Below are 23,482 nucleotides of genomic sequence, written 5' to 3'. Positions count from 1 at the left end.
TAGATTGTTTTGTTTACATTTAATACAAAACATTATTGGATAACTATAGTAACCATTTAAACATTTTACTTATATAAACTTTTATTTTTGACGTGACAACGTCTTATAAATCATGTAATATTAGCATAGAGTATACGTTGTCACGGAAATATGAGGCCTACATGGGCACGGTTTTTTTTTCAATACTTTTTATTTATTGATAGATATTACAATCTGCCACACAGTTGTGGGCAATAGGTAATAGTGATGAATGATCTCATACATACTTAAATAAAATAAATGAATAAAAAACAATCTCTCTTAAAATATATACAAACAGAAGAATAAACAAAATGAACATAATCAAACTATGTGTATAAAAAAAATAAATAAAATAAAATAACATAATGATAAAATAATATAATCTCTAGTCACCCAGGAAGAGATGAAGGGTCGAAACTTTCATGCTGTAAACTAAATTGAAAATTCGATATATTGATAACTCATATTCATATTAAAAACTAAATACATATTGAATATTATTCATTCAAATTTAAAACTCATATTAATATTTAAAACTAAATTATCTCTTCAGACATTTTATTTTTTTTCATAATAATTTTATTTTATCGTCGATTAAATTTACTTGATGGAAGAGAGGCCATTACTGCTATTTCCGATTGGCGGGTGATCTCAAAAGAGAATTAGCTATTCCATGGGGGTCGTTACACGCCATCAGAAGTCGGTTGGTGTTAGATCACATCCTGCCAGTGTCTCCTGTATGACCAGAATGTCCTCAGTTGTATTTTCGAAGAACAGCTGTTTGCCATGCCATCAGGGAACAAGAAATCGTTCCATCTCCAGCCAAGACTTCCAAGAAAACAGATTTCTTCCGTGTATACAGTATTTAAAAATCTATTTTATAATTTTAAAATCTTGTCTCGGTGAGGTACTAACAGGTTGTTTTTACACAAGTCTTTATCAAGTCATTGTAACACTAATTTCACAATTGTAAATATCAATAAATAAATAAAGAAAACAGAAAAATGTTATCGTTAGTTTTCATAAAAAGATTGTCAATGTTTCTTAATTACCGACTTTTGTTCTTTCGAAATGTTTTGATCACTATTAAATAGTAGCAACTTTTCCATTAATATATTTATTATTGGAAAATAAGCTCACATAGATAATCATAAATGCTAATTTAGTTTACATAGTTCCCGCAAAACGTCTGCGGCCTTTAATAGCTGTGTCAAGGAGTTCAAGAGAAGCAATGCGGAACTACCACTTCTCAAGTGGGCTATTAAGTATGCAACACTGTGATAGATAAATACAGACATCGAATTTTGAAAATATTAATTAAAAAAATAATTACATTGGTTGAAATTCCAAACTAAAACCAGAAACAACTGTCCTTATATTTAAAACAATTCTCAGGCCACTGCTGATGTACGGCTGTGAAGTCTGGGGAGCGGCATCCTTCACGAAAAGGAAAAAACTATAATCCTTCAAAATCTTTCAAAATAAAGTCCTATAAATCGCAGTTAATGCTCCTTGGTTCATAAGAAATATCCAATTGCATCGCGAATTACATACGGAGTCAATAGAGGATTATATCAAAAAACGGTTCATGAAGTTCCACTCCCAGTTGCCGACAGTTAAAGGAGCAGTGACCTACAACCTGGGAAAATCAACCTCAACCCGAAGACTGAAGTCCAGACTGCTGCAGGACATTCTTTTATAAATTTTAATAAATATAAAATTAATTCATAGTCACACTACCTTTATTTTACTTTTTATTATTACTCATTTTATTTATTCATTATTATTTTTTTTTTCTATTTTCTTCTCTCATCCCTTTTTCAAATTAACTTGTTTCTTTTTACCATTAGAGGCCAATTGTTTGTTTTATTTAAGTGTACCAATATCATTATTTTTTGTTCTTAATTTTACTTTCCTCTTTTATTAAAAAGCATTATTCTTATCTATTGATTTTATTATTTTTTTCTTATTTTAATAAAAACATTGCATATAGTTAGGGGTGTCTTTTGTACGAGACTATACCCCCCCCTAATCAACTGTTAAAAAAATATATATAATATAACGGTTATATCAACCATATAAGGCCCACCAGGCCGATCTGGTATAAAATAGAATACATATACATTGGTTTTATTCTTGAAAATTTTATTAAATTCAGTAAAAAAAAAAAATAAACTTATATTACTTTAATAAAGAAATAAAAATTGACGACAATAAGTTGATGTGTTACTTCTTGAGTTAAAAATCGGTCGAAACTTTCATTTTTCGAAACGTCTATTGATTCAGGTGATATTCCTGACTTTTAATTTTCCCATATTGCACAAAACCAATGTAAAAGAAGTCACAAGGCCACAAGAAAACAAAAAAAACTATTTATTTGCCGAGCTTTAGCCCAACTTTGTAGAGATTCATTGGGATGTTATGTTATTAACAATATACTCGTACCACTTGTATACTTGTTTTAAATTTATTTATTGGTATTTAAAACAGTATAATATATACAACAATATTACTACTAAATCCACAAATGAGCTCTATATAGCATCAACTTATTGTAAAAAAAAATTCGATAACCTCTTAAGATTTGATTACTCTTGATTGCTTTAATAACAGCCAACCCTGCATACTAACAGAATCAAGATGAAAAATCCAATATTTACAAAGATGAACAAGTGTCCAATTTTTTATGCCTCACTTTAAGGAAAAGTAGTTTCGGTCCCCCTCAAACTGTAAAATGATAATAAATATTTTTAAAAAATCTGCTATACTATTGCCACAAAAGGCACTTGTCTTAATTATAAAAAAAAAATTAAAATAACTGTCATTTGAAAGTATGATTAATACTATATTAACTGACCGTAGCGGGAACAAATGCGAAGCTGCGTTGGACGAGATCGTGCCAGGGCATAAGATTAATGAGCATTAATTTGTACAGCCTTCGCCCTTCTCTTCTTTAGAAAACTTAACACAACCGCTTTCATTGTCTAACATTACTAGAAATGGATAGTTCACAGATATATGCAATGACAATATTTATTTTTGTAAAATTGCAATATGTCGTATAAATAAAGTACTCCATTTCCATATTGCAGTTTAGATAAGTGAAAACATGTTGTATACAAATATTTCGTAAACCAGTTTGATTTTAAACAGTAGAGATAAAAATCTCTATATTTGGTAGAATGTTTCTAGGTTTTGTATGTATCCAATTAATTTTCATACAAAAAATTAAAAAATCCATTCACAGAACGTTTTAATTAGTTTGAGTGACCTAAAGTTTATTTTATTTTTGCCCACACCACTTCAAAGGAACTTGGGATTGGCAACGGCTTTCACAGGTATAGATCGAACTAAAAAAAAGTTGACCTGATTATAAATACCCTTTGTGCAATTTTTTTCGGAGCAGACGAGATTATCTTCTCCACCACTTCAAAGCTGTGTTATTTTTTAATGCTCAATACCTAAAAAAAAATGCACTTTTTTTTTACCAACTCCAGTAAAAAACTTTATTGTATTAAGTGCCTCCCCAGATTTAAAGAGTACAAATTGTCAAGTTTAGTATTTTTATACCCACCTATTTCATTATTAGTTATATAAGTCATTATACCTCGAAATGTACTTCAAAACTCAGATTTTTGATAACCCAAAGGAAGAAAGTCGGGACAAGGTGAAAGTACATATTGAACTCCCTTAATCATCATCTTGTCTTATATTTCTTGAAATATATTGTTATAATATATATTTTCAAAAAGTATATAAATAAAATAAACATCTCATTTCCAATGCTTTGCAAATATAATATTAAAAATTATATGAATAATAATTATAATAATGGTGCAAGAAGCATATTCCATTATTTCACAATAAAATTAAAAAAATTTTTTTTTATAAAACAAATTTATTTAAGATGTAACTTTACGCAAAAAAATCACATCTATCTTTATACCTTATTAAAACATTATTATATTATTTTATTATTTACATTTATCAATTAATCTGAAATTGAAAATGAACTCCGTTTTCTTTAATTACACACATTTTTTTGTTAATTCGGCACAATTAATTCCAGTTTTGAATCACTGTATCTTTCATAGTTAAATACCCTTAACGTATCAACTTCAAACTTGAATAGTATAGTAAATTTAAAAAATATCAAAAACCACAAATTAAACTCTATTAGGCCAATTTATGCAATAGATAAATTTATTTATAATTGTTTAAATATATTCAAATTCTAACAATGGCTGGAAACCTAATTCCTTTGCTTATGACTACTACATTCATTCGGTCATCACTGGTTTTTTGTAAACCTAAGAGAGCAGATACTGAAACCAATTCGAATTTATAGGATCCGAAACCTATTCGAATTTATAGGACCCGAAACCTATTCGAATTTATAGGATCCGAAACCCTCTTTGCTCATTCTCCTCCTAAAAATATTTGGATTATGTTTCTTTTTTTTAGATTCTACCTATCTTGTAAATGTGAAACCTCATATTTTGAGAGAATAAACTAATATTACTAATACTACTCTCTTTAAATATTATTTTCGCATTCCTGAACAATTTGTATATTTTCTTTATCTTCTTAAATGGCCGAGATGTGGGCGAATGAAATCTATAATCGGTCGCCATTTTGGAAGATAATGGCGGATGGCTATGAAGAATTCCAATAATCATCCTGTGACAGGTGACTTTAATGCCAAATCTGAAGTGAACAAAAACTGCCCAGAAGTCTCGGAGAAAATCCTCAATAGGCAATAGGTGCAGTGGATATTTTACAACGGATTTTTTTTTTTTTAATTTATCAAGAAAAATAAAATTTCTTGGTAGAATATTAATGGCACTCATTATTGAAAACAAAAACTATAATTTTGTTATCAGGATTTTAATTTCACCGCGTATATCCCGCTCGGGACGTTTTTTAGCAAATATTTTTTCCACTTAACTAAATTAACTGTTATTATTATTATTATATAGGCGACAGAACATGGGGATCTAAGTCCTCGCGTTTCTTGACGTGGTTTTTTCGTAGCATTGGTTCGTAACTCCCACACCTATTTTTTGTGAGTGCCACCCATTGGCTAACGGCGGGCGTCACAAATGTCCGGGAGGAGGCTGTGAGTGAGGTTTGTATAGTTTTATGCTCATAAAAATCCCGGATGGGGCCGGGCTCGAACTCGCAACCTCAGGCGCGTTGCCATATTTATTATTGCGTTATTAACTGTTACTAACCCTAAAAGTCTCATCAACTGTTAAGAAGATTTGGAAGGTGATAGTGATAAAAAAATAGGAAATTGTGAAGTGACAAAAATACTTTCTTTGAAAGTCTTTTTTGGAATCAGTGAATTCAGTACATTAATTAGAATACAATGAGGGCGTTGTAGCGGACAACCATTGATGACGATCATGAGGGGTATACCGTTATAAGTATGTAATATAAACCGAAGGTCCTACGAGGATCTCACAATATCAAATTTCATTCTTAAAAATAGTCCAACTGAAATTCATAACGATGCAATCATCTATATTGTTATGTTATGTTATCTATGTTGTTATATATCTATGTTGTTGGGTGGTAAAATACCGGTGCTTGAGTATTCAGATGATTTGGTATTATTGTGTGATGACAAAGGAACTATAGAACTAAATACAACCATGCTAATAAACTCCAGCAAGGAACTAGGTCTTGAAATAAATACGGAAAAAACAAAATATATGGTTAACAGTAGAAATGCGAGCAATTTCGTTGATATATATATATGGGAGGATACGTTTGAACAGGTAAATAAGTTTAAGTATTTAGGTTCTATGGTTACTAAAAAAACGAAATTGATGAGGAAATAAAAGCTAGGTTGAAGGCAGGAAATGCTTGTTATTTTTCAATATCAAAACTGCTTAGCTCGCGCCTCCTATCGAAAAACTTAAAAATTAGAATTTACAAAACTATTATCCTTCCCACCGTTCTTTATGAATGTGAGGCGTGGCCTCTTACGCTAAGGGATGAACAGCGTCTTAGGGTTTTCGAAAATAAAGTATTACGCAAAATATTCGGACCGAAAAAGGATAAATCAACGAGAGAATTTAGAAGATTACACAAAGCTGAGTTAAGGGACCTACACCCGGTAATTATAATTCAAGTTATAGCATTACGGCGTATAAGATGGGCGTGTAAGGTTGTAGGACTTAGTAAAGAGCGGATCCCTAAAATGGTAATTAACACTGAACCAACGGGTAAACGTCCGAGGGGTAGACCGAAACGTAGATGGGAGGATTGTGTTAAAACAGATTTAGTGGAATTGGGTTTGGAGGGGGATCACTGGAAGGATGTATGCAAAGAGCGTTTGGTGGTATCGGCATCGAACCTTCGGGTTCGATAAGCCTTTATTATTATTATTGTTTCGTTAACCAGAGTCCCAAAAATCCTAGAGTCCAATAGGAGAAAAAACAAACAAATATTTCACCCTAATTTTTTATTACTTTGATGAAAACAACCTGATGGTTAACAACTGATGTTAAGAATCAAAATTGACGACTCTGCCAACCATAGTTGGGTAGGAATAGAAAATGGCACCTGTTCTCAAGATATAAAAAATTCATTTTGAGTTCTTTTAAGTAAAAAAATATTTTGTATTATTTTCTTATACGTTATACGAAAAGAAAACTAGTTCTTTTCGTAGAACGTATAAGAAAATACCTAATTTTAAATCACCTTTCTGGATAAAACACCTTTGCCTTTCAATAATTAATCAGGAACTACTTTATCCAAAAATACGAAAAATCACTAAGAATTCGTTTTTATTTACGCACACTATGGATATGTTTATTTTTTGTCTGATTAAAATCAAAAAATATGGGTAAGATACCTGGGTTACTGTTTAAAATTAATTTTAATAATAAAATAAATACAAATTTCGTCCAAAATTCAACTTGAAATAAATTATTTAAAAGCCTGACCTGAGTGTATGGAAGGTTAAAAATAATTTGTTTATATGATAGTTGATAGTGTTGAGTTGAGTTAAAATTAAAACTTTTAAAAATTAATGAAATTGTGACATAATAGATAACTAGACATAAGCTTATTAATAATTAATATGATTCCCTAATAATTTATTGTTTCATAGGGTAATCCGACTTGTAATTAATGACCTGGGCAGAATAGCCTGCAAAAGTTTTTAAATATTGGATGTGAGGTGTAAATTTATATTTAAGGTATATTATTAATAATAATGTTGTTAAAATTGTTACAATGAATGTATAATAAGCTGTTAATTGTTATATTGTCCTTGAGGATGGACGAATTGGCCGAAACGTTAGACTGTTGATGATATCATAAAGAGTGTCGAGACTTAACATGGATATCAATTGATTTATTTTAAAAATAAATACCAGTCTCAAGAAATTGAAAAGATTATACAAATAATAATATTTTTAAAAAAATTCATGAGCTTTAAGGAATATAAATTTTAAAATTTATAAATTATAAATAATTTTTTTTACAACAAATAATCGCATTTAACAGATAATAAAAAAAGGAACGGCGCAGTTAAATTTAAATAAATGTATTCATAACTCAAACGTACGATTATAAAATAGGTTTAAGCATTAAAATAAAGCTTGTAATCACCTAATAGTCACTGACGTCTTTGGAAAATCACCTCCAGATAAGGAACTGATATCTAAATCCAACTACACTTTTTCACTTTCTTGCATTATTTTTTTTTTAATTTCTTGGATTTATGTCTTAGCTAAATTCACATAATCTACTGAAAAATTGTAGTTTCTTTTATTTATTAGTAATAATATCAATAGAAAATAGTTATCAGTCAACTGTAAATGAATTATAAACTTTACGTAATTTTTATTTATTTTTTTAAAATCCTAAATTCATAGGCACAATTCTTCCAAAAAAGAAATTAATACTTCATACCAATTCCATGATTTTCAATTAAAATATTTACTTTTAATTTCTATAATAAATGTAAGTAATTAATTTGTTATTTATTCAATAAATTAAGCTGAAACACATAATGCGTATTAAAAATTACTTACATATTTATCATCACACATAATACTTTAGAAAAAAACAAAGAAGATTTCCTAGTCTGCATAGAATGTTATAATTTAAAAAAATTATAAACTAATCCATCATGGTTTTTATTTGTAATACAAATTACCAGTTTCTTTTGCTGCAGAAATACGAATTTCTGTTTTCTTCTAAAGATGAATTGAATTTCTTGAATTGAGGTAACATCATAACCTGTCATAAATCTTGAAACTTATTCCAATAATATATTCATAAACCTAATAGTATATCATTGTATTTTTTAAAAAAAATATTTCTCAAGTATAGTTCGTACTATACCAAGTTTCATTATGTATTACCATTATATTATACATAATAAATATTATTATCATTCATTACACAAAGATACCCTCACTAACCACCCACCAATGAGTTTAAGTTGATACCCAGTAATATTCCGTTTCTAAGGACAGGCGGGGTTATTCCAATGTTTTTTTAAAACTTTAAAACGCCTTTAAATATGAACAAAAGAGCAAATGAACATTAACTGTCACTGTGTATATGTAATAAATACGAAGGACTACTATTTATAGGCGTTTCTAAGGAAAACCTTAGTTTTTTTTTTTAAATCGCTGTTGTATTGTCATGTTTCATGATCTTCATACTTGGACGATATGGATCTAATTAATAGTTAAAAGGCAATCAACTAACTTATTAACAATAATCACTGGTATATACCCATAAAAACAGAATTGTCATTTGAAAAATGTTAACTATTCTTAACCTTATCGCAAAACAGACAGCACTGAAATGTTAGTATCGTTTAGTAGTAACAATATTAGTATAGAATAGTAGTAACAATTAGCCATATCTTTCAGGAATGCCCATATTTCACATCACACCTTAATAGCTATAGGTTAAACCCGAATGTATCGACAACCTTTAGAGGCGCTAATAAAAGAACAGAATTAGTTTTCAAGTTTTACAACATTAAATATGAATGAAAGAATATAACTAATGGAAAAGTAAGTGGCTCTATGTATATTAAATACGAAGAGTTACTATCACGTATGGACGTTTCTAAGAAAAACCTTAATTAAGGTTCCCTTTAAATTGACACCTTTATCTTTATTCACCAGAATTATAATCTTATTGACGGCCATTTACGCCTTCTTTAACCATGAGGGAAATGGTTTATAAGGAATTCTGATAAATAACGAAAATTTCGTTAATAGAAGTAAAGGGTGTGAATTTAAAGGAACACTTTAGCAAGGTATTCCTTAGGAACGTTCATGAACAAAGTCCAAAGTCTTTCCAGACAGTGGTCTTATTTTTTATCATATTTAATATCCAAGGGAAATTATAACCTCAAAACTGCGAACTGATAAATCCTGACAAAACTCACTGTAATATTTTTAATTCTATAGAAAACTTACATCATGTATGTCTGCAGACCAGAGGAGGTGGCAGTAGAGAAGAGGTTGCTCCCTATCCCGTATGGCGTAGATGAGGTAGCCTCCTTCAGCTTCTGGATAAACCCCGAGCCTGGCCACGAGGCTCAGCTGGTGGGACAGCTTCTTTTCCAAGCCCCGTATTTCGAGGCAGCACTTCTCCAGGGTTGCGGTAACCTGTGGAGTAAGAAAATTAATGAGTGGATATATTTGAAGACACGAGTGGATGGATGGATGTTTCACGTCACAAACATTTTAATCAACAAAAAATTAGATTTAATGATTTTTTTAAAGATACTTAGGAATGTAAAACTTGATTTTAAACTTCTAAGAAATATCACTATTTAAGGTTTAGAAAATTTAAACCAGGTTCTTTGGAGAAAGGAGTATTTAAAATATAATTCCAAACTAAAATTCTATACTAGTTATAGCAAAAAATCCATTTGGTATCCTCTGGACACTTTTTTATTATTTTAACACTCCAGCGTTTCGGCCATTCCGGCCATTTTCAAGGATCTTACAATAAAAAAAGTTTAAACACAGTTATTCATTATAAATCAATTTTTAAAAACATGAAATACTACATTTCCTACCTTATTACACTATCATAGCCAAAAACATAGCTTATCAACATAAGTGCAGGCTATTTTATAGCATTATAAACCAGTTAAAGTGTTAATGTCTGGTGATAAATAATTTGACCAGGGCAACATGGCCGCCAATTACGTTGATAATTGCTTGTTTTCAAAAAGAACGAAAATAGAAAACCAAGATGAGATAGCTTTACAGACTTTTCAAACTTGAACAGCTCTGATAAAGCACTAAAAAGTGGGGCGAAACGTCGGAAATAAATAGTGTTAACTATTTTTGTTCTTTTTGGCCACAACCCTAACCATGTTCTTCATATTTTTTTTTTATAATTAATTCTTAATGAATTTTTTTTAATTGATAGATCATTGAAAATGGCCGGGATGCCGAAACGTTGGAATGCTAAAATAATAAAAAAGTGATGAGACCAAACGGATATTATTTTAATAACTACTAAATAAATCTGTCTCAAACGAAATTTTGCATTATATAAAATTCTATATTTTTCCTAAAACGTAATATAACACTTCCATCCGTTAATATCTATACCTATCTTAACGAGGCATAGATTTTCCAGAAATTAAAAAAAAACTCGAATGTTTGTTTCCGTAAATAGATAAGGAAATTTTTTTTCATATAATATAAATGATAAATAACATGAATATAAAACGTACACACCGGCGAAGGTTTTGATACTTAAAATAAAAACCAGCTGATTTCCAGCCCTACCTGGAGAACTGGTAACAATCAGTACGGTTCAAGCATACAAACTTGAGAAACACCTTTATATAAACATATGACCTTTATTCACTTTTTGAATTTCTTTTAAGAAAATATTAATTGTAGTAAATACCAACAAATGATTTGTTAATCTTATCAATACTATGTTATGCTTTAAAAAACCAGAAGAAATTTTTTTTAAATGTGGTTTTACAGCAGTCTTCCGATAAACCCGGTTGGCAAGTAATTTCTTTTTCTCTTTTTTAAATAAAACTCAATTTTTCTATACAAAAAATAACTTCATTCAGTCCAATAATTTGCCTCCTATCCGACGATCTTAAGCCATCTTTCAGGTAACTTAATGATCCTGCACTTATAGAATTTAAAGTCCTCTTCACCAAAAAACTCAACCAAGTGCGATTTGAGGTCATCGTTATTAATTATATTTTTATCATTAAAAACATTTTGTAAAGTACAAAATAGGATGATCCGATCGTACAAGGTCGGGGCTATAAAGGGTATGAGACATCACTCCTCAACCAAGATCCAATATATCGTATATTGCATATAAGTAAACAAGAAAGTAAAATGTGCCGAAAATACTTATTTTTGTACTCTATGTTAAAATTTACCATAAACTGACAGCTGTAAATAAAATTACACAGAATTTGTTAATATGACAATATAAATGCATCTACTACAAAATTTCAAATAATTTTTGACAGTGAGAAAACAACGAAAGAAGCATTAAGCTATTTGTACAAACTGAAATTACTTTCTTGCCAACCTTCTATATTAGGTTTTTTCCCCTAGACCACTGAGAAATGAACAGTAACAGGCTAAGTATAGCAGGTGAATCCTGACCTGAGTTCTGCTCGAAATATTAAACAGTTCAGAAACTCATGATTCAAGTTGCTAGTAGAGATGGGTAAGGTTGTATGAATCAAATTTTTTATATGAAAAACAGAAAAGTATTGGAAACAAGGAATTGATACAGGCAAAATGGACCTGATACTAATAACCGTATTGATACAGGCAAAATGGACCTGATACTAATAACCGTATTGATACAGGCAAAATGGACCTGATACTAATAACCGTATTGATACAGGCAAAATGGACCTGATACCAATACCCGTATTGATACAGGCAAAATGGACCTGATACCAATACCCGTATTGATACAGGCAAAATGGACCTGATACCAATACCCGTATTGATACAGGTGCTACTGACCTTGGGCTTGTATTCTGCTACTCGCGCCGGAGTTGATACATCATATCAACTGTAACCTGAGTTAATTAGCTAATACAGGCATTATGTAAATTAGAAACACTTAAATATTTCTGAACCGTAATAGTTTAAAAGATAAGAAAAATAGGATCAACATAGTATTAGAGATAGAGAGAGAGAAAAGAAGCATTAGGATAATAATAAAATTGAATTAATTTCTAATAAAAACAATAATGTTTTAGCTAATATATCAAGGATGGGTTGAGTCCCGTGGAACAGATCTGATTGTGGAACTGTTAGGAACTGCTTACTACGCCCGCTTACCAGATGTAGGGTCTTACCAATGCAACTGCATACACGTCAACTTATAGAACATTAGAGCCGGGACACCCTTTTAGGTACAGAGAAATCAAAAAGCTTGCCAAGGAACAACAGAAGCTTACAAATAATTTGGTTTTTTTTAAATTCTGTATCGGCAACAAGAATATCAGATACAAAGTAGTATCGGTGTCACTTGTATCATGATACAGGATCATCCATTATTTACCTTCCCCTAGTTGCTAGTCCTAAAACACTTGTTCGTCCGGCAGGTCTGAGAAGGTATTCACTTAAGGAAAGACACCCAATTGATAAGGGGTATATTAATCTGATTTTTTTTAATTATTAAAACAAAATTTTAATATGTTCAATATTATGTCTCAAAACTGTAACTGACAGTTTAATTTTCCAAAAATCTTTTTGAGAACAAAAAAAAATACATTCCATCTATATTACAAGTAGAGATTATGGCAACATATGAAGAAGGTTAAGGGTAAAAGAAAAAAAATCAGGCACCTAAATTCCTTCTTTTTTTTTTTTTTTTTAAATCCAATTATTGGTATCTATATATTTGTAATCAAAATCTGCAATCTTCCAGGGAGTTACAATGCGAAAAAATAAACTAATTTTTCGATAATTCTAAAGAATTTATTTTTTGGATTATAACTCCCTGAAAGAATTTACATTTATATTCAGACATGGATTTGGATTCAGATCCATACAAATAACTAAATTAAACAAAAAGAGTCAAACCTGTTTTTTCCCTGGCCCTTCAGTTATGTTAGAAAATACCCTTGTATTTTCTAACATAACTGAATATTTATCCTTATAAATACAGGTATACAATTGTATAACGTGTTTGTTATTAGGATTCCCTTCATCAAAATGCAGAATTTTATCATCACAATTTTGTTGCGTTGAACAAAAAAGAAAGTAAATACTTCATTATTCAAAACACTTGATTTATGAAGAACAGGGATACCAACTATTTCCATCCTCAATAAGAAAATAGGGATTTTGGAGGCAAAATCACAAAATATTTTCATTTCAATTCATACATATAAAATAAAATGTAAACCCAACATGACGTTTACTCATGTTTACAATTACTAAAAAAATATATATTAAGGTTTGGCTTCGTAAAAAAAGGATCATAATTCAAAATTTATATTATAAAATTGGAAGATTATAAAGTTGACAGTATGTGACGATTGTAGGAAGATGATCCGGGTGGCTGTCAAAAAAACACAATTTATTAATAACCAAATTATTGGTTGTCAATTTATCGGCATTTTTTTATTATATCTTGGTTACAAATAAATATTTTTTCGGTCAGTTTTGTACCTTTTTCAATCACCACCCGAACCCCTTCCTAAAATTATAAAACTCTTTTAAACAGAAAAATAAAAGTCACGGTATGATTTTTATTAAATGTTTATTATAAGTAATTTATTTGGAGTTTCACAAAAAATAATATGAATTTTATAGTTTGAAAAAAATAATTAAATTAAACCTTGAATAAATTATATAATAATTAACATTTCCACTTAAATCGCGTAACCAATATGATAGTTATCTTGTAAATTAAATATTTCGTTTAAAATTGTATTACATATAATTAAATGAAATCTTAGTTTTAAAATGCAGTTTATACGCATGTTTAAACACCTTTCTTTAATTACTACTAAAAATTAAAACAGGAAACCAAATTTTTTTCAACCCAGGTTACTACACCTGTTGAATAATAAAAATATCATGAGAGATTTATTTGGAAGAACATTGATCATAAAACAATATTCATCTAAAAAATAATCTTTTAATACGTTTCAAATCTAAATATATTGTACTTGAATTAAAACAAGAACAAAAGTTAAGGGTAAAATAACTGAATTCCTATTATAACAGGGAGTAGGAGTTCTCTGTTTTGTTTTATGAACGTCTGGAGTAAAAAACCACGAAATACTGAAAGTAAAATCTCATCAAAAACATTTATAAAGCTGGGAGTTTTAATAAATACGTCACTTGGTCATAAACTGTCGAAATAATAAAAAATACCGTAGTTCTTAAAAGCTGAAATATACTAAATCGAATTGCTATGAACATGACATAATAAATCGATGAATATAAGAAAAGTAAGCAGAATATATGATGTAAACTAATCAGTAATGATAATTGATTTGATTAGAGAACCATCCAAGTATTAGTAACTGACTAAAAATCCTAAAACACTGACTTTATACCAAAATAATGCTCAAGTACATCAATATATTAAGAATCGATTGATAACAATACATGATTACTTATGATTTGATTAGCTATATATCTTTAACAATAAAAATAAAATTCAAAATATACTCGCCAATTTACCTATAAATACAGATGAATTAATTAAATCGCAAACCAATAATGAATACAAAAATATTCATGACTTGTCATAAACAAATTAAAATCCAGTGACAAGAATTTACCTTGTAACTGTTCCCACCTCTTCTTATTTGTGCGATTATCCATGGAAGCATTGGGTTTGACAACCTCTTGTCGACGGTTGCAAAACCTAAATAAGACAATTTAAACGATGTCATTACGAATGATTCCAAACTGAAGTCTCTGACAATGTATGTTAACAGAGTGACAACACAAATCAAACTAAACAGATACAAAAACGATCACTGAAAAAAAAAACTCGCACGCAAGAGAACATGGCAGTGACAGACAGACTTCAGAGACCGACTACAAACTAAAACCTCCAATGCCTTTGGTTTGTAACGGACAACCGCGCTCAGTGTTGCCTCCGCTCCCAATAAAGAAAAAATAATGTAGCATAGAATCTACGCAATAAAGTCAATAAATTGTTTATAATTTCACTTAACGTTTTCTAATGTAATTTATAACTACGAATTTTTTGAAAAAGTTGTACAGTTAAAACCTCTTGCTTATCACTTCACCACTCAGCCCATATCACTACTAACAAGAAAGATTGCTGTTCGCGTGATATTATGCTAGAAAATCAATGCACTAATATACTATTTCAAATTTTTATAAACCTTGGTCAATCAACTATTTTCAGTTATCCTGTTAAAAATGATCTGTAATCATTTTCGGGATTGGAATGTAACAGTTATCGAACCTCCCTACTGAAGGATGAATTTGTTCTTATTTACTCAATCCTGATCCTAATTGTAATATTTGATTTGTTTTTTAACCAAAAGATTTGACAATATCATGGCGTTCGTTTTTCCTGCATTTGCCTACATAGTTGCTTTGATAAGTGATGCTGTTCTTATTTTCTTTTCTATTTTTCATGTAGGTTCTAATTTAGTTTTTAGATTAATTTATTTTTTTTTATCTATATACAGAGCTTAACCAGTCTTGATTTCAGGTGATAGCATTTGATGAACTAAAGACTGATTATAAAAACCCAATAGATCAATGTAACAGTTTAAATCCAGTAAGTAACTGGAGGGTATTTAATAATTTGGATTATAAGGCCATTTTTTTCTTTTTATTGACTCATTGTTTCTTTTCCAGCTTGTTTTACCAGAATATATACTTCATATGTTTTTTAACCTCTTGTTCTTGTTATCGGGGCAGTGGCTTTCTTTATGTTTAAATGTGCCACTTATCGCCTATCATGTTAACAGGTATGTTATTTGCATTATATGAATATTTAATCTTTCTATACAGTTTACTTTATAGCAGTTTTGTACATTAAATTACATTATTCTATGTTAAACTTTTACACCATCTACAGTTGACTTCATTATGCATCTATCTTCCTAACTTTTCAAAGACCTGAATCAGAACCATCAGCATTGAAATATCTCTCTTCAGTGAAACCATTTTCTATTTATTTGTTTGCCCTTATTTGTTTTTTTAAAAATGATATCTGTTTATAAAGTTTGGTATGTCTGTCATTTATACTAAATACTACTTGATAAAATTTTCCACACAACCTACCAAAAAAGGGGTTAATCATAGTTCATGTTTGATTTTGAAAAAATATATATATAATTTTTCCTTTCCTTAAGGAGTCTACTTGATGAACTTTTGGACAATTTACTTTCCAAATAAGTGAAGAATCACCCCTCTGTTTTCATGAAATAAAAACAATAGAAATTCCCATTTTCCAACTGTTATTGCTGATTTGAAGTTTAAAAAAAAAAATGGAATGTTATCCATATCTTACTGATATGTTTTGATTTGTTATTTTGAATTGTTAGTACATAGAAACTTTTTTTTAACCCCCTACCTGGCCATTTCTGACCAAAAGTAATAAACCTATTTTCATAAGATTGGGTAGTTTTCATTTCATGGAATTGCAAAAAAATTAAAGTCAACCCATCTAGGCCATAATCGAACCAGTAGTGTTGCAAACATGAGGTTGCTAAGGTAATGCCTCAACTGCATCTTCGACACCACCTACATATTTTGGTCACAAATAGTAGTTTCTTAATTGTTGACTCACCATCCATGTTTGTGACATGACCAAGCTACCACAGCCTTAAGAATCTTATTGCTTGGTATCAGATCCAGTTCCTGGTAGATCTTAAAACCTTTTAATGTGGCCAAAATATAATTGTTTAAAAATCTGTTTATATTCTGTTTTCATTCAGCTGTTTTATTCCACACCATTTTAGTTTTATAGTCACCTCATTATCCTATTCTTTTCCCAAATATTGATGTATGACATTGAAAATTTTTTTAATGTATTTGACCTTTTAATTGTTTTTAATTTATTCTTATTATGAGTCACTTATTAGTCTATTGGTTTCCACTTACTTATTTATTTATTAAAATATCAGAATTATGATTTAATTATAAGTTAACAACAATAACTTCATTTATCTATGGAATTTTATTCGAAAAATACTAAAAAAAAAATAAAAAATTGTATGTGTTTGTCAAAACAGAAGTCATAGCTACAAGTCATTCAATCTCTTACAATATTACTCAGTACAATGTTTTAATGTAAATAAGCAAAAAATGATATTTTATACTCTAATATTTTCATGTCTTATGCAGATATTGAGTATAAAGGTTATATAATGAGTAAGTTTTATTAAAGAATTAAAAGAGATAGCAAAGGGAGCTTGCAATCCCAGTATGACACTTCATTTACTCACTTTTTTGAATTGTTTCAGGCCTAAAATAAATATTAAAGTTCTGTAACACCATGAATTCTTTGTTGCAAAAAATTGATATGTTCTATGTTAAATTAAATTTCTTTTATACTAATTTTGCGACTGATAACGTCTAACTTTGCGTTTTACTTGTTTACAGATATCGAACAAGGCCTGTAATGTCCGGACCAGGCCTTTATGATCCTACAAGTATTATGAATGCGGATGTGTTGACAACCTGTCAAAGAGAAGGTTGGGTGAAACTAGCCTTCTACTTGCTTTCATTTTTTTATTACCTCTATGGGTAAGTTTGCTAACTGCAACACTAATAGAATTTATTCAAAAACCTTAAGCTTAAATTGTGAGAGATATATAGTTTTATGTATTCTCATTAAAAAATTAAATAAATAATAATCAGAAATTTAGATTTAGTACACAATACACAAGTATAAAATATCAAAATTTAATATTATTAAATAATTTATTACTTGTTTATGTTAATATTTCTTATCTAACATCATGATTTTATTTTTAGTATGATTCATTCTCTCATCTCAACGTAAACTACAGTTCATCTAATGCTGCTAAAAACTCAAGCTTTTTAATTAATTTATATTAATGTTTTGTACTGTTTCGATTTTTTTTTTTTAAATATGTATGTATTCAAGTAAAGTGTCTTGGCCTTAATATCAAGTGATGTATGTGTGCCATTTTCAATTAAATTTTTTCATTACATGTGCGCGTTACAAAATGCTGATTATGTTCTTCATGATATAATACTGACCTTTGATTTAGAGAGTATGTATATATGTACATGTTTAACTATATAAATTTTATCGAAAAAATGAAATAGGATTGTTCATGAAATCTTGTCGACATAGTAAGAAACTGATAAAATATTTTCCTTGTATTACATTCAACAATATTTTATTTAAGTTAGAAAATATATAAGTGAAATTCAAAATATATAAATTTCCAATTATGGTTTAATCATAGTAAATAATGTCAAAGAGTTTATAATATTTACTTGATATTTTTATGCTAATATAGTTTGTTTTATCGACCTATGGTTGTAAAATATTAAAACTAGGTGCGATTCAAAAATTTGTATTTAGTGTTTTTTAAAATGACATTTTTGTAAATTAAGGTTGTATAAAAGATTATCTTACCGAAGAAATTAATGCTAATACACATACGTATCTTTTTTTTACTTTTGCTATTTATTACTATTACTATAATATTGAAGCTCTGGTCTAAATGTGTCTTATTTAACAAATATTTTTAGTTGATGTAGTAAATTACTGCCAAAGATATACAAATTTAAATTAAGGAGAAGAAAATACAGAACCCTCAAGGTTATTTTAATTTATTTGTAATAAGAGGTCTTTGAAAATTGTTTTATAGTATAGTAAAAGAGGTATATGCTCAGGGATTTAAATGGTATTACTGAAATTTTCTATTTTGTTGAAACTCATCAACAACATTTACTTATTTACCCATGTTATCAATTTGAGATACAGGCTTTAAACCTCCTATCATAAAATGTATTATTTGTCTTTTATCTTGATTTGACCTTGAATATTTCAATTTTTTTAAATTTATACATTTTATATCAATAAAAAATGATAATGTTTAATGACGAACAATTTAAGTTTTCAGTCATCCTTTAATGATCATTGTCGAAGCTTTACATGTGCTGTTTCTAAGTAATGTTAATATCGCTACTTCACTTAATGATGGCACATTTGGCAAACGAAAGTTCTAATTTAATTTTAAATTGGACATATCCTAAAGATAGTAACATAGACTAGAGTCGTCCTAATTAGTATAACAAAGTACTTCAGTCTACGGTACATTTGAGGGAATATGTTGAATAGAAAAACAATTTTTTTGTCAGATGTGCCGTTATTAAAACAAAGCTGCAATATGCACGCCAAACCAATCCTCAAATAAAAGTAAATCTCTTTAATAATTTTTTTTTTTAATTAGTAATAAAATAATTATCTCTGTTGATTTATAAATTTGTCAGTCATTCAACTTTTTTTAAAAATTAGTTCAATTCATGATTTTATCTTTCATATATTTGTTTATTTTTATTTTACTTAAAATTTACCATTAATGAACTAATTTAAAAAAAATTATATCGTGGAATCATTACCAATAAAAGAACATTCTGAACTGTAAGTATTACCAAATATTCAGTACTGGAAAGTTATCGCCACACAGGTCTTGATTTCAATTTTGTAATTTATACATAAATTAAGCTAATCCTTTACAGTTTGCTATCATTATTTAATAACAATATTTTTAAAAATGCCGAAAACCATGTTTTATCTTCATAGATCATATTATTATTCTACTTTTATCCAGATCAAAGCTCTTGACTTCCATTTGCACATGAGATGTACAAGTACCCATTAGATGTTAACTAATATTATTTGGTTTCTGCAGGTATTGAGAAGATATTGTCTCTAATTAACCATAATTATTTATTTAATAAGACCTGTTGTTATTTGTATTATTTATTAATAATAAACCTATTGAATTTATTCTAGTTATTAGTCTAAAGCTTTTTAATATTCAGAACTTTAAGTTGTGCGAATATTAATTGCTAAATTGAATCATGACCCTTGTGAATTCTTTTCTTTCTTTTTTTTCATCTATAATGATAATTATTGGTGATTTTTGTATATTATAGGTTTTAGCAGCTATTGAAAATTAGGCTTCTAAAATAGGTTAATAAGTCATGTTAGCATTGCATTAGTAATAAATTCTTAATTGCTGTTGAGAGAGTGTTAGTAATATTCAGGAACTTGGTAATAAAAGTAACCAACCTTATGTGAATAATAACTGATTTTAGACATAAAAAAGTTATTTATTGTATATACACTTATGCTTTACATTTCCTATGTTATATTATAACAGAGGGATGGCAGATTATATAAATATGTATAATATATTATTACTATTATAAAAAAACATGAATGATGTGGTCCACAACAAGATTCACTAAATGGAATGATTTTATTTTGTAGCATGTAAACTGCTTTTGACAGAGCTATTTGTAATGTATCTGGAATAAACGATACCCTGTAAAAATAAACAATTGCTAAAATTATTGATTACATTTAAGATTTTGATAAAAAAAAAAAATTTAGTCCAAACCAACAAAGGTTGGGTTGTCTTTGTAATAAACAGTCAATGGAATGAAGTTTTGAAATTTTTTTTCCTTATATAATAAAATGGATAAAAATACAAAAAAAAAATTATTTTTAGCTGTTTTTTTTTAAAAGTACCATCACAGTAAGCTGTATGTACATATGAATAGTATCAATGCGCTCATAGCACAATATTGTAACTCAAAAAATATGAATTTTGAGTTATATAGACGGAATACACTTTTCGTAAATCTTTAAATGTCATGACACTCTAACTTGTGTCATTTTAACCAAACTATAAATGGAAAACATAGTGTCTTAACAATCTAATTTTTCACAATTAAAAATTAATAAGAATGATAATGAGTTAAAAAATAATTATATTCATAACAGAAATGCACTAGTAATATATGCAGTAACAAAACCTAAAATCATTTTATACAGCAACAATGTTACACATTGAAAACATTATATTATATATTTTTTACTAGATGTGAACATGCTTTTAAATAAAATTTCAATATGTTATGTCTTACTGGTCTTATCACCAATAAAGCTAATTTCAGAATAATAAATCATATTTTGTTTGAGTTATGACATATGACTGGAGAAATTACATTTATATTACTTCCAACACACTTATAATAACAAAGCTAAACTTAAATATAAATATTAAAGCAAAGAAGATTTGGTGTTTTAGTTATTAAATAACTTCTTATAAAGAAAATCATCAATAGAGTATTAGCCATGTTTTTAGAAAAGTTCTTAACCTCTTTTTCCTTAAACTTTAACATAACTGAAATACTAGATATTCTGAAATTTGGCACTAAATCCTGAGTGTAAAAAATGATTATTGTATCAAGTAACCATATTAAGATTACTACCAAACACCTACAAGCCTCAAAAGCTGATTATTATAAGAAGCAATCGGTCAGTATAAATAAGTAAAATTATTTTTTTTGACACGAAGTTATTTAGATTCATCATATGTGTCATGAAATTATATAAATTAGAAGCAACAATAAAGTTAAATTGTTCTAATATAATTAACAATAAAAAATAAACTGGCAACAATTAATTCAAAAATTTAAACACAACTTTATAAAAATGTGTTTATGTGTTTTTTTAAATAAAAAAAGTAACAAATATAAATTTCCAATTTTAATTGGAAATAAGTTGACATATAAACTTGAAATGACAGATTTATGATAAACTTTATCATATATGGTACCCTCCAACAGAATTGAGAACTTCTAAGGTTGACAAATAATTTAAAATCCAAGAACACTGATATTTTTGCATATTATTGGGTGAATTAAATAACTTAAGAACAAAGAATAATTTATGAATAAATTCTTAATAATTTAATATTATAAATATGAAGTTATGTTGTTTCATCATAAAGTAAGTAATTCAAAGGATAATAAATATTATTTAAGAAAGAATTATTCCAATAATGCCCAGTAATCATGGTTCTTTATGATCAAACAAAGATGTAATAAACATAAATAGTTAATATTAGCAACAAATAATAATATAAAGAAATATTTCTTTAATAATAAATATGTTAAATTTAAAATATATTTTATATACTATAAAAATTGCTAACTGATACATTTAGGGTTATCATTAGATAACATTAAATAAATACATAATTAAAATATAACACCAAATGAACAGTTTAAAAAATTTAATGACTAAATTATTAATTCTATGTCTTTTACGGCGGTGTGATTATATATTATATGGAAATTTATCTTTATAAGATTGATCTCATGACACCACTAAATTATAATTAAAAGAAATTTTTAATTCTACAAAGGGAAATTGGAAGCATGGAAACAAAACCAACTTAAAATGAGATGAATTCATACAAGAATTGATTTTCATTGTCCTTGTGCAATACAAATTATTAAAAACATAAATAAAAATGATAAGACTAGCCCAACTTAAGTTTGCAAATTAATAATTAGTAAATGACAATAGTAGGAGCAACAATCATCTATTCTTTTTCTGAGGAGTTTATTATCCTATCTATTTTTTTTTTTTAGTTGTAAAAATTTTAATACATCTATTCATGTAATTTAACCTTAATGAATTTAAACTTTTCAAGATAAAACAAAATGATACTCCTAGTTCTCTGTCACAAGCAGTAGTACGTAAGAGAACTACCTTAAGTTGGACAATCTTTAGTCGTTTTAAAGGCGCCCACAACAATGAAAGTATTGATATCAGCGAATTTGGAATAGTTCAGTCTTACGAACATTAGGTTCATTTTATGATAAAAATATTCATTCAAGGTACACTGAGAAATAAAACAAAGTTCTTGACATAAAAGGAACAATAAGTCATCATAACATTAAAATATCAAAATTATAAAAAGAAATTCTAATAAATTATCTTTATCAAACAGGACAAAGGATATTGTTTTTGTTTAACATCTTATAATTTGAGATAAAAATAAACATCATTATCATTAAAAGTAGAATGTAACTTTTAAAATATTGAGGGCATCTGATACAAAAAATTCAGCCTTGTTTCCATTAGCAACCCCTACTAATATCTACTACTGTCTAGGAAACCATTTTCTTCAAAATTCTTAAATGATGAAGTATTTAAGATCATATTGTATCTACAAAATCTAACATCCTAAATACAATTTTTTTTTCTAATAATTATAGAAAAAAACACGATATATTAATAAAAGAGACGATAAAATGGAAATTGAATTATCATTTATAGGTATTAAATGGAAAAGTATACCAAAATATTTAGTAAGCTTCAAAATTAGGTTTAATAACCCAATAAATTGGCAAGATTTAAGATTATAATATGATCATATAATATT

The 23,482-nt window shown here is 28.2% G+C and overlaps 2 protein-coding genes across 2 annotated transcripts in view; one reads left to right on the top strand and one right to left on the bottom strand.

Moving 5' to 3' along the window:
* The window catches only part of plx (PTB_TBC1D1_like and TBC domain-containing protein plx), a 142,266-nt gene extending 127,191 nt beyond the window's left edge, over positions 1 to 15,075 (bottom strand). Inside the window, exons 1-2 of the mRNA XM_014417451.2 lie at positions 14,825 to 15,075; positions 9,483 to 9,674 (exon numbers count right to left, since the gene is read on the bottom strand). Of these exons, the coding sequence (XP_014272937.1) occupies positions 9,483 to 9,674; positions 14,825 to 14,938 (306 nt within the window). The 5' untranslated portion in view covers positions 14,939 to 15,075. The remainder of the gene's footprint in view (positions 1 to 9,482; positions 9,675 to 14,824) is intronic.
* A 394-nt stretch (positions 15,076 to 15,469) lies between these two features.
* On the top strand, positions 15,470 to 18,189 carry cni (protein cornichon). Its single transcript, XM_014417455.2, has 5 exons — positions 15,470 to 15,659; positions 15,736 to 15,804; positions 15,885 to 15,997; positions 17,637 to 17,780; positions 18,012 to 18,189. Exons 1-5 carry the CDS (start codon positions 15,579 to 15,581, stop codon positions 18,037 to 18,039), a joined length of 435 nt encoding a protein of 144 aa, XP_014272941.1. The 5' UTR covers positions 15,470 to 15,578; the 3' UTR covers positions 18,040 to 18,189.
* Positions 18,190 to 23,482: the final 5,293 nt, after the last annotated feature.

Source organism: Halyomorpha halys, unplaced genomic scaffold, assembly GCF_000696795.3.
Source record: "Halyomorpha halys isolate HHAL.00 unplaced genomic scaffold, Hhal_1.1 Scaffold157.1, whole genome shotgun sequence".
Taxonomy (NCBI): domain Eukaryota; kingdom Metazoa; phylum Arthropoda; class Insecta; order Hemiptera; family Pentatomidae; genus Halyomorpha; species Halyomorpha halys.
Note: the sequence above shows the minus strand (reverse complement) of the source record. Positions and strands in the feature narration are given on the sequence as shown.

Coding starts and splice junctions, on each gene's coding strand:
- cni (XM_014417455.2), top strand. CDS start 15,579: ATGGCGTTCGTTTTTCCTGCATTTGCCTACATAGTTGCTTTGATAAGT. Junction 15,805..15,884: donor AATGTAACAGTTTAAATCCA/GTAAGTAACTGG, acceptor TTTCTTTTCCAG/CTTGTTTTACCAGAATATAT. Junction 17,781..18,011: donor TTTTTTTATTACCTCTATGG/GTAAGTTTGCTA, acceptor TTTTATTTTTAG/TATGATTCATTCTCTCATCT.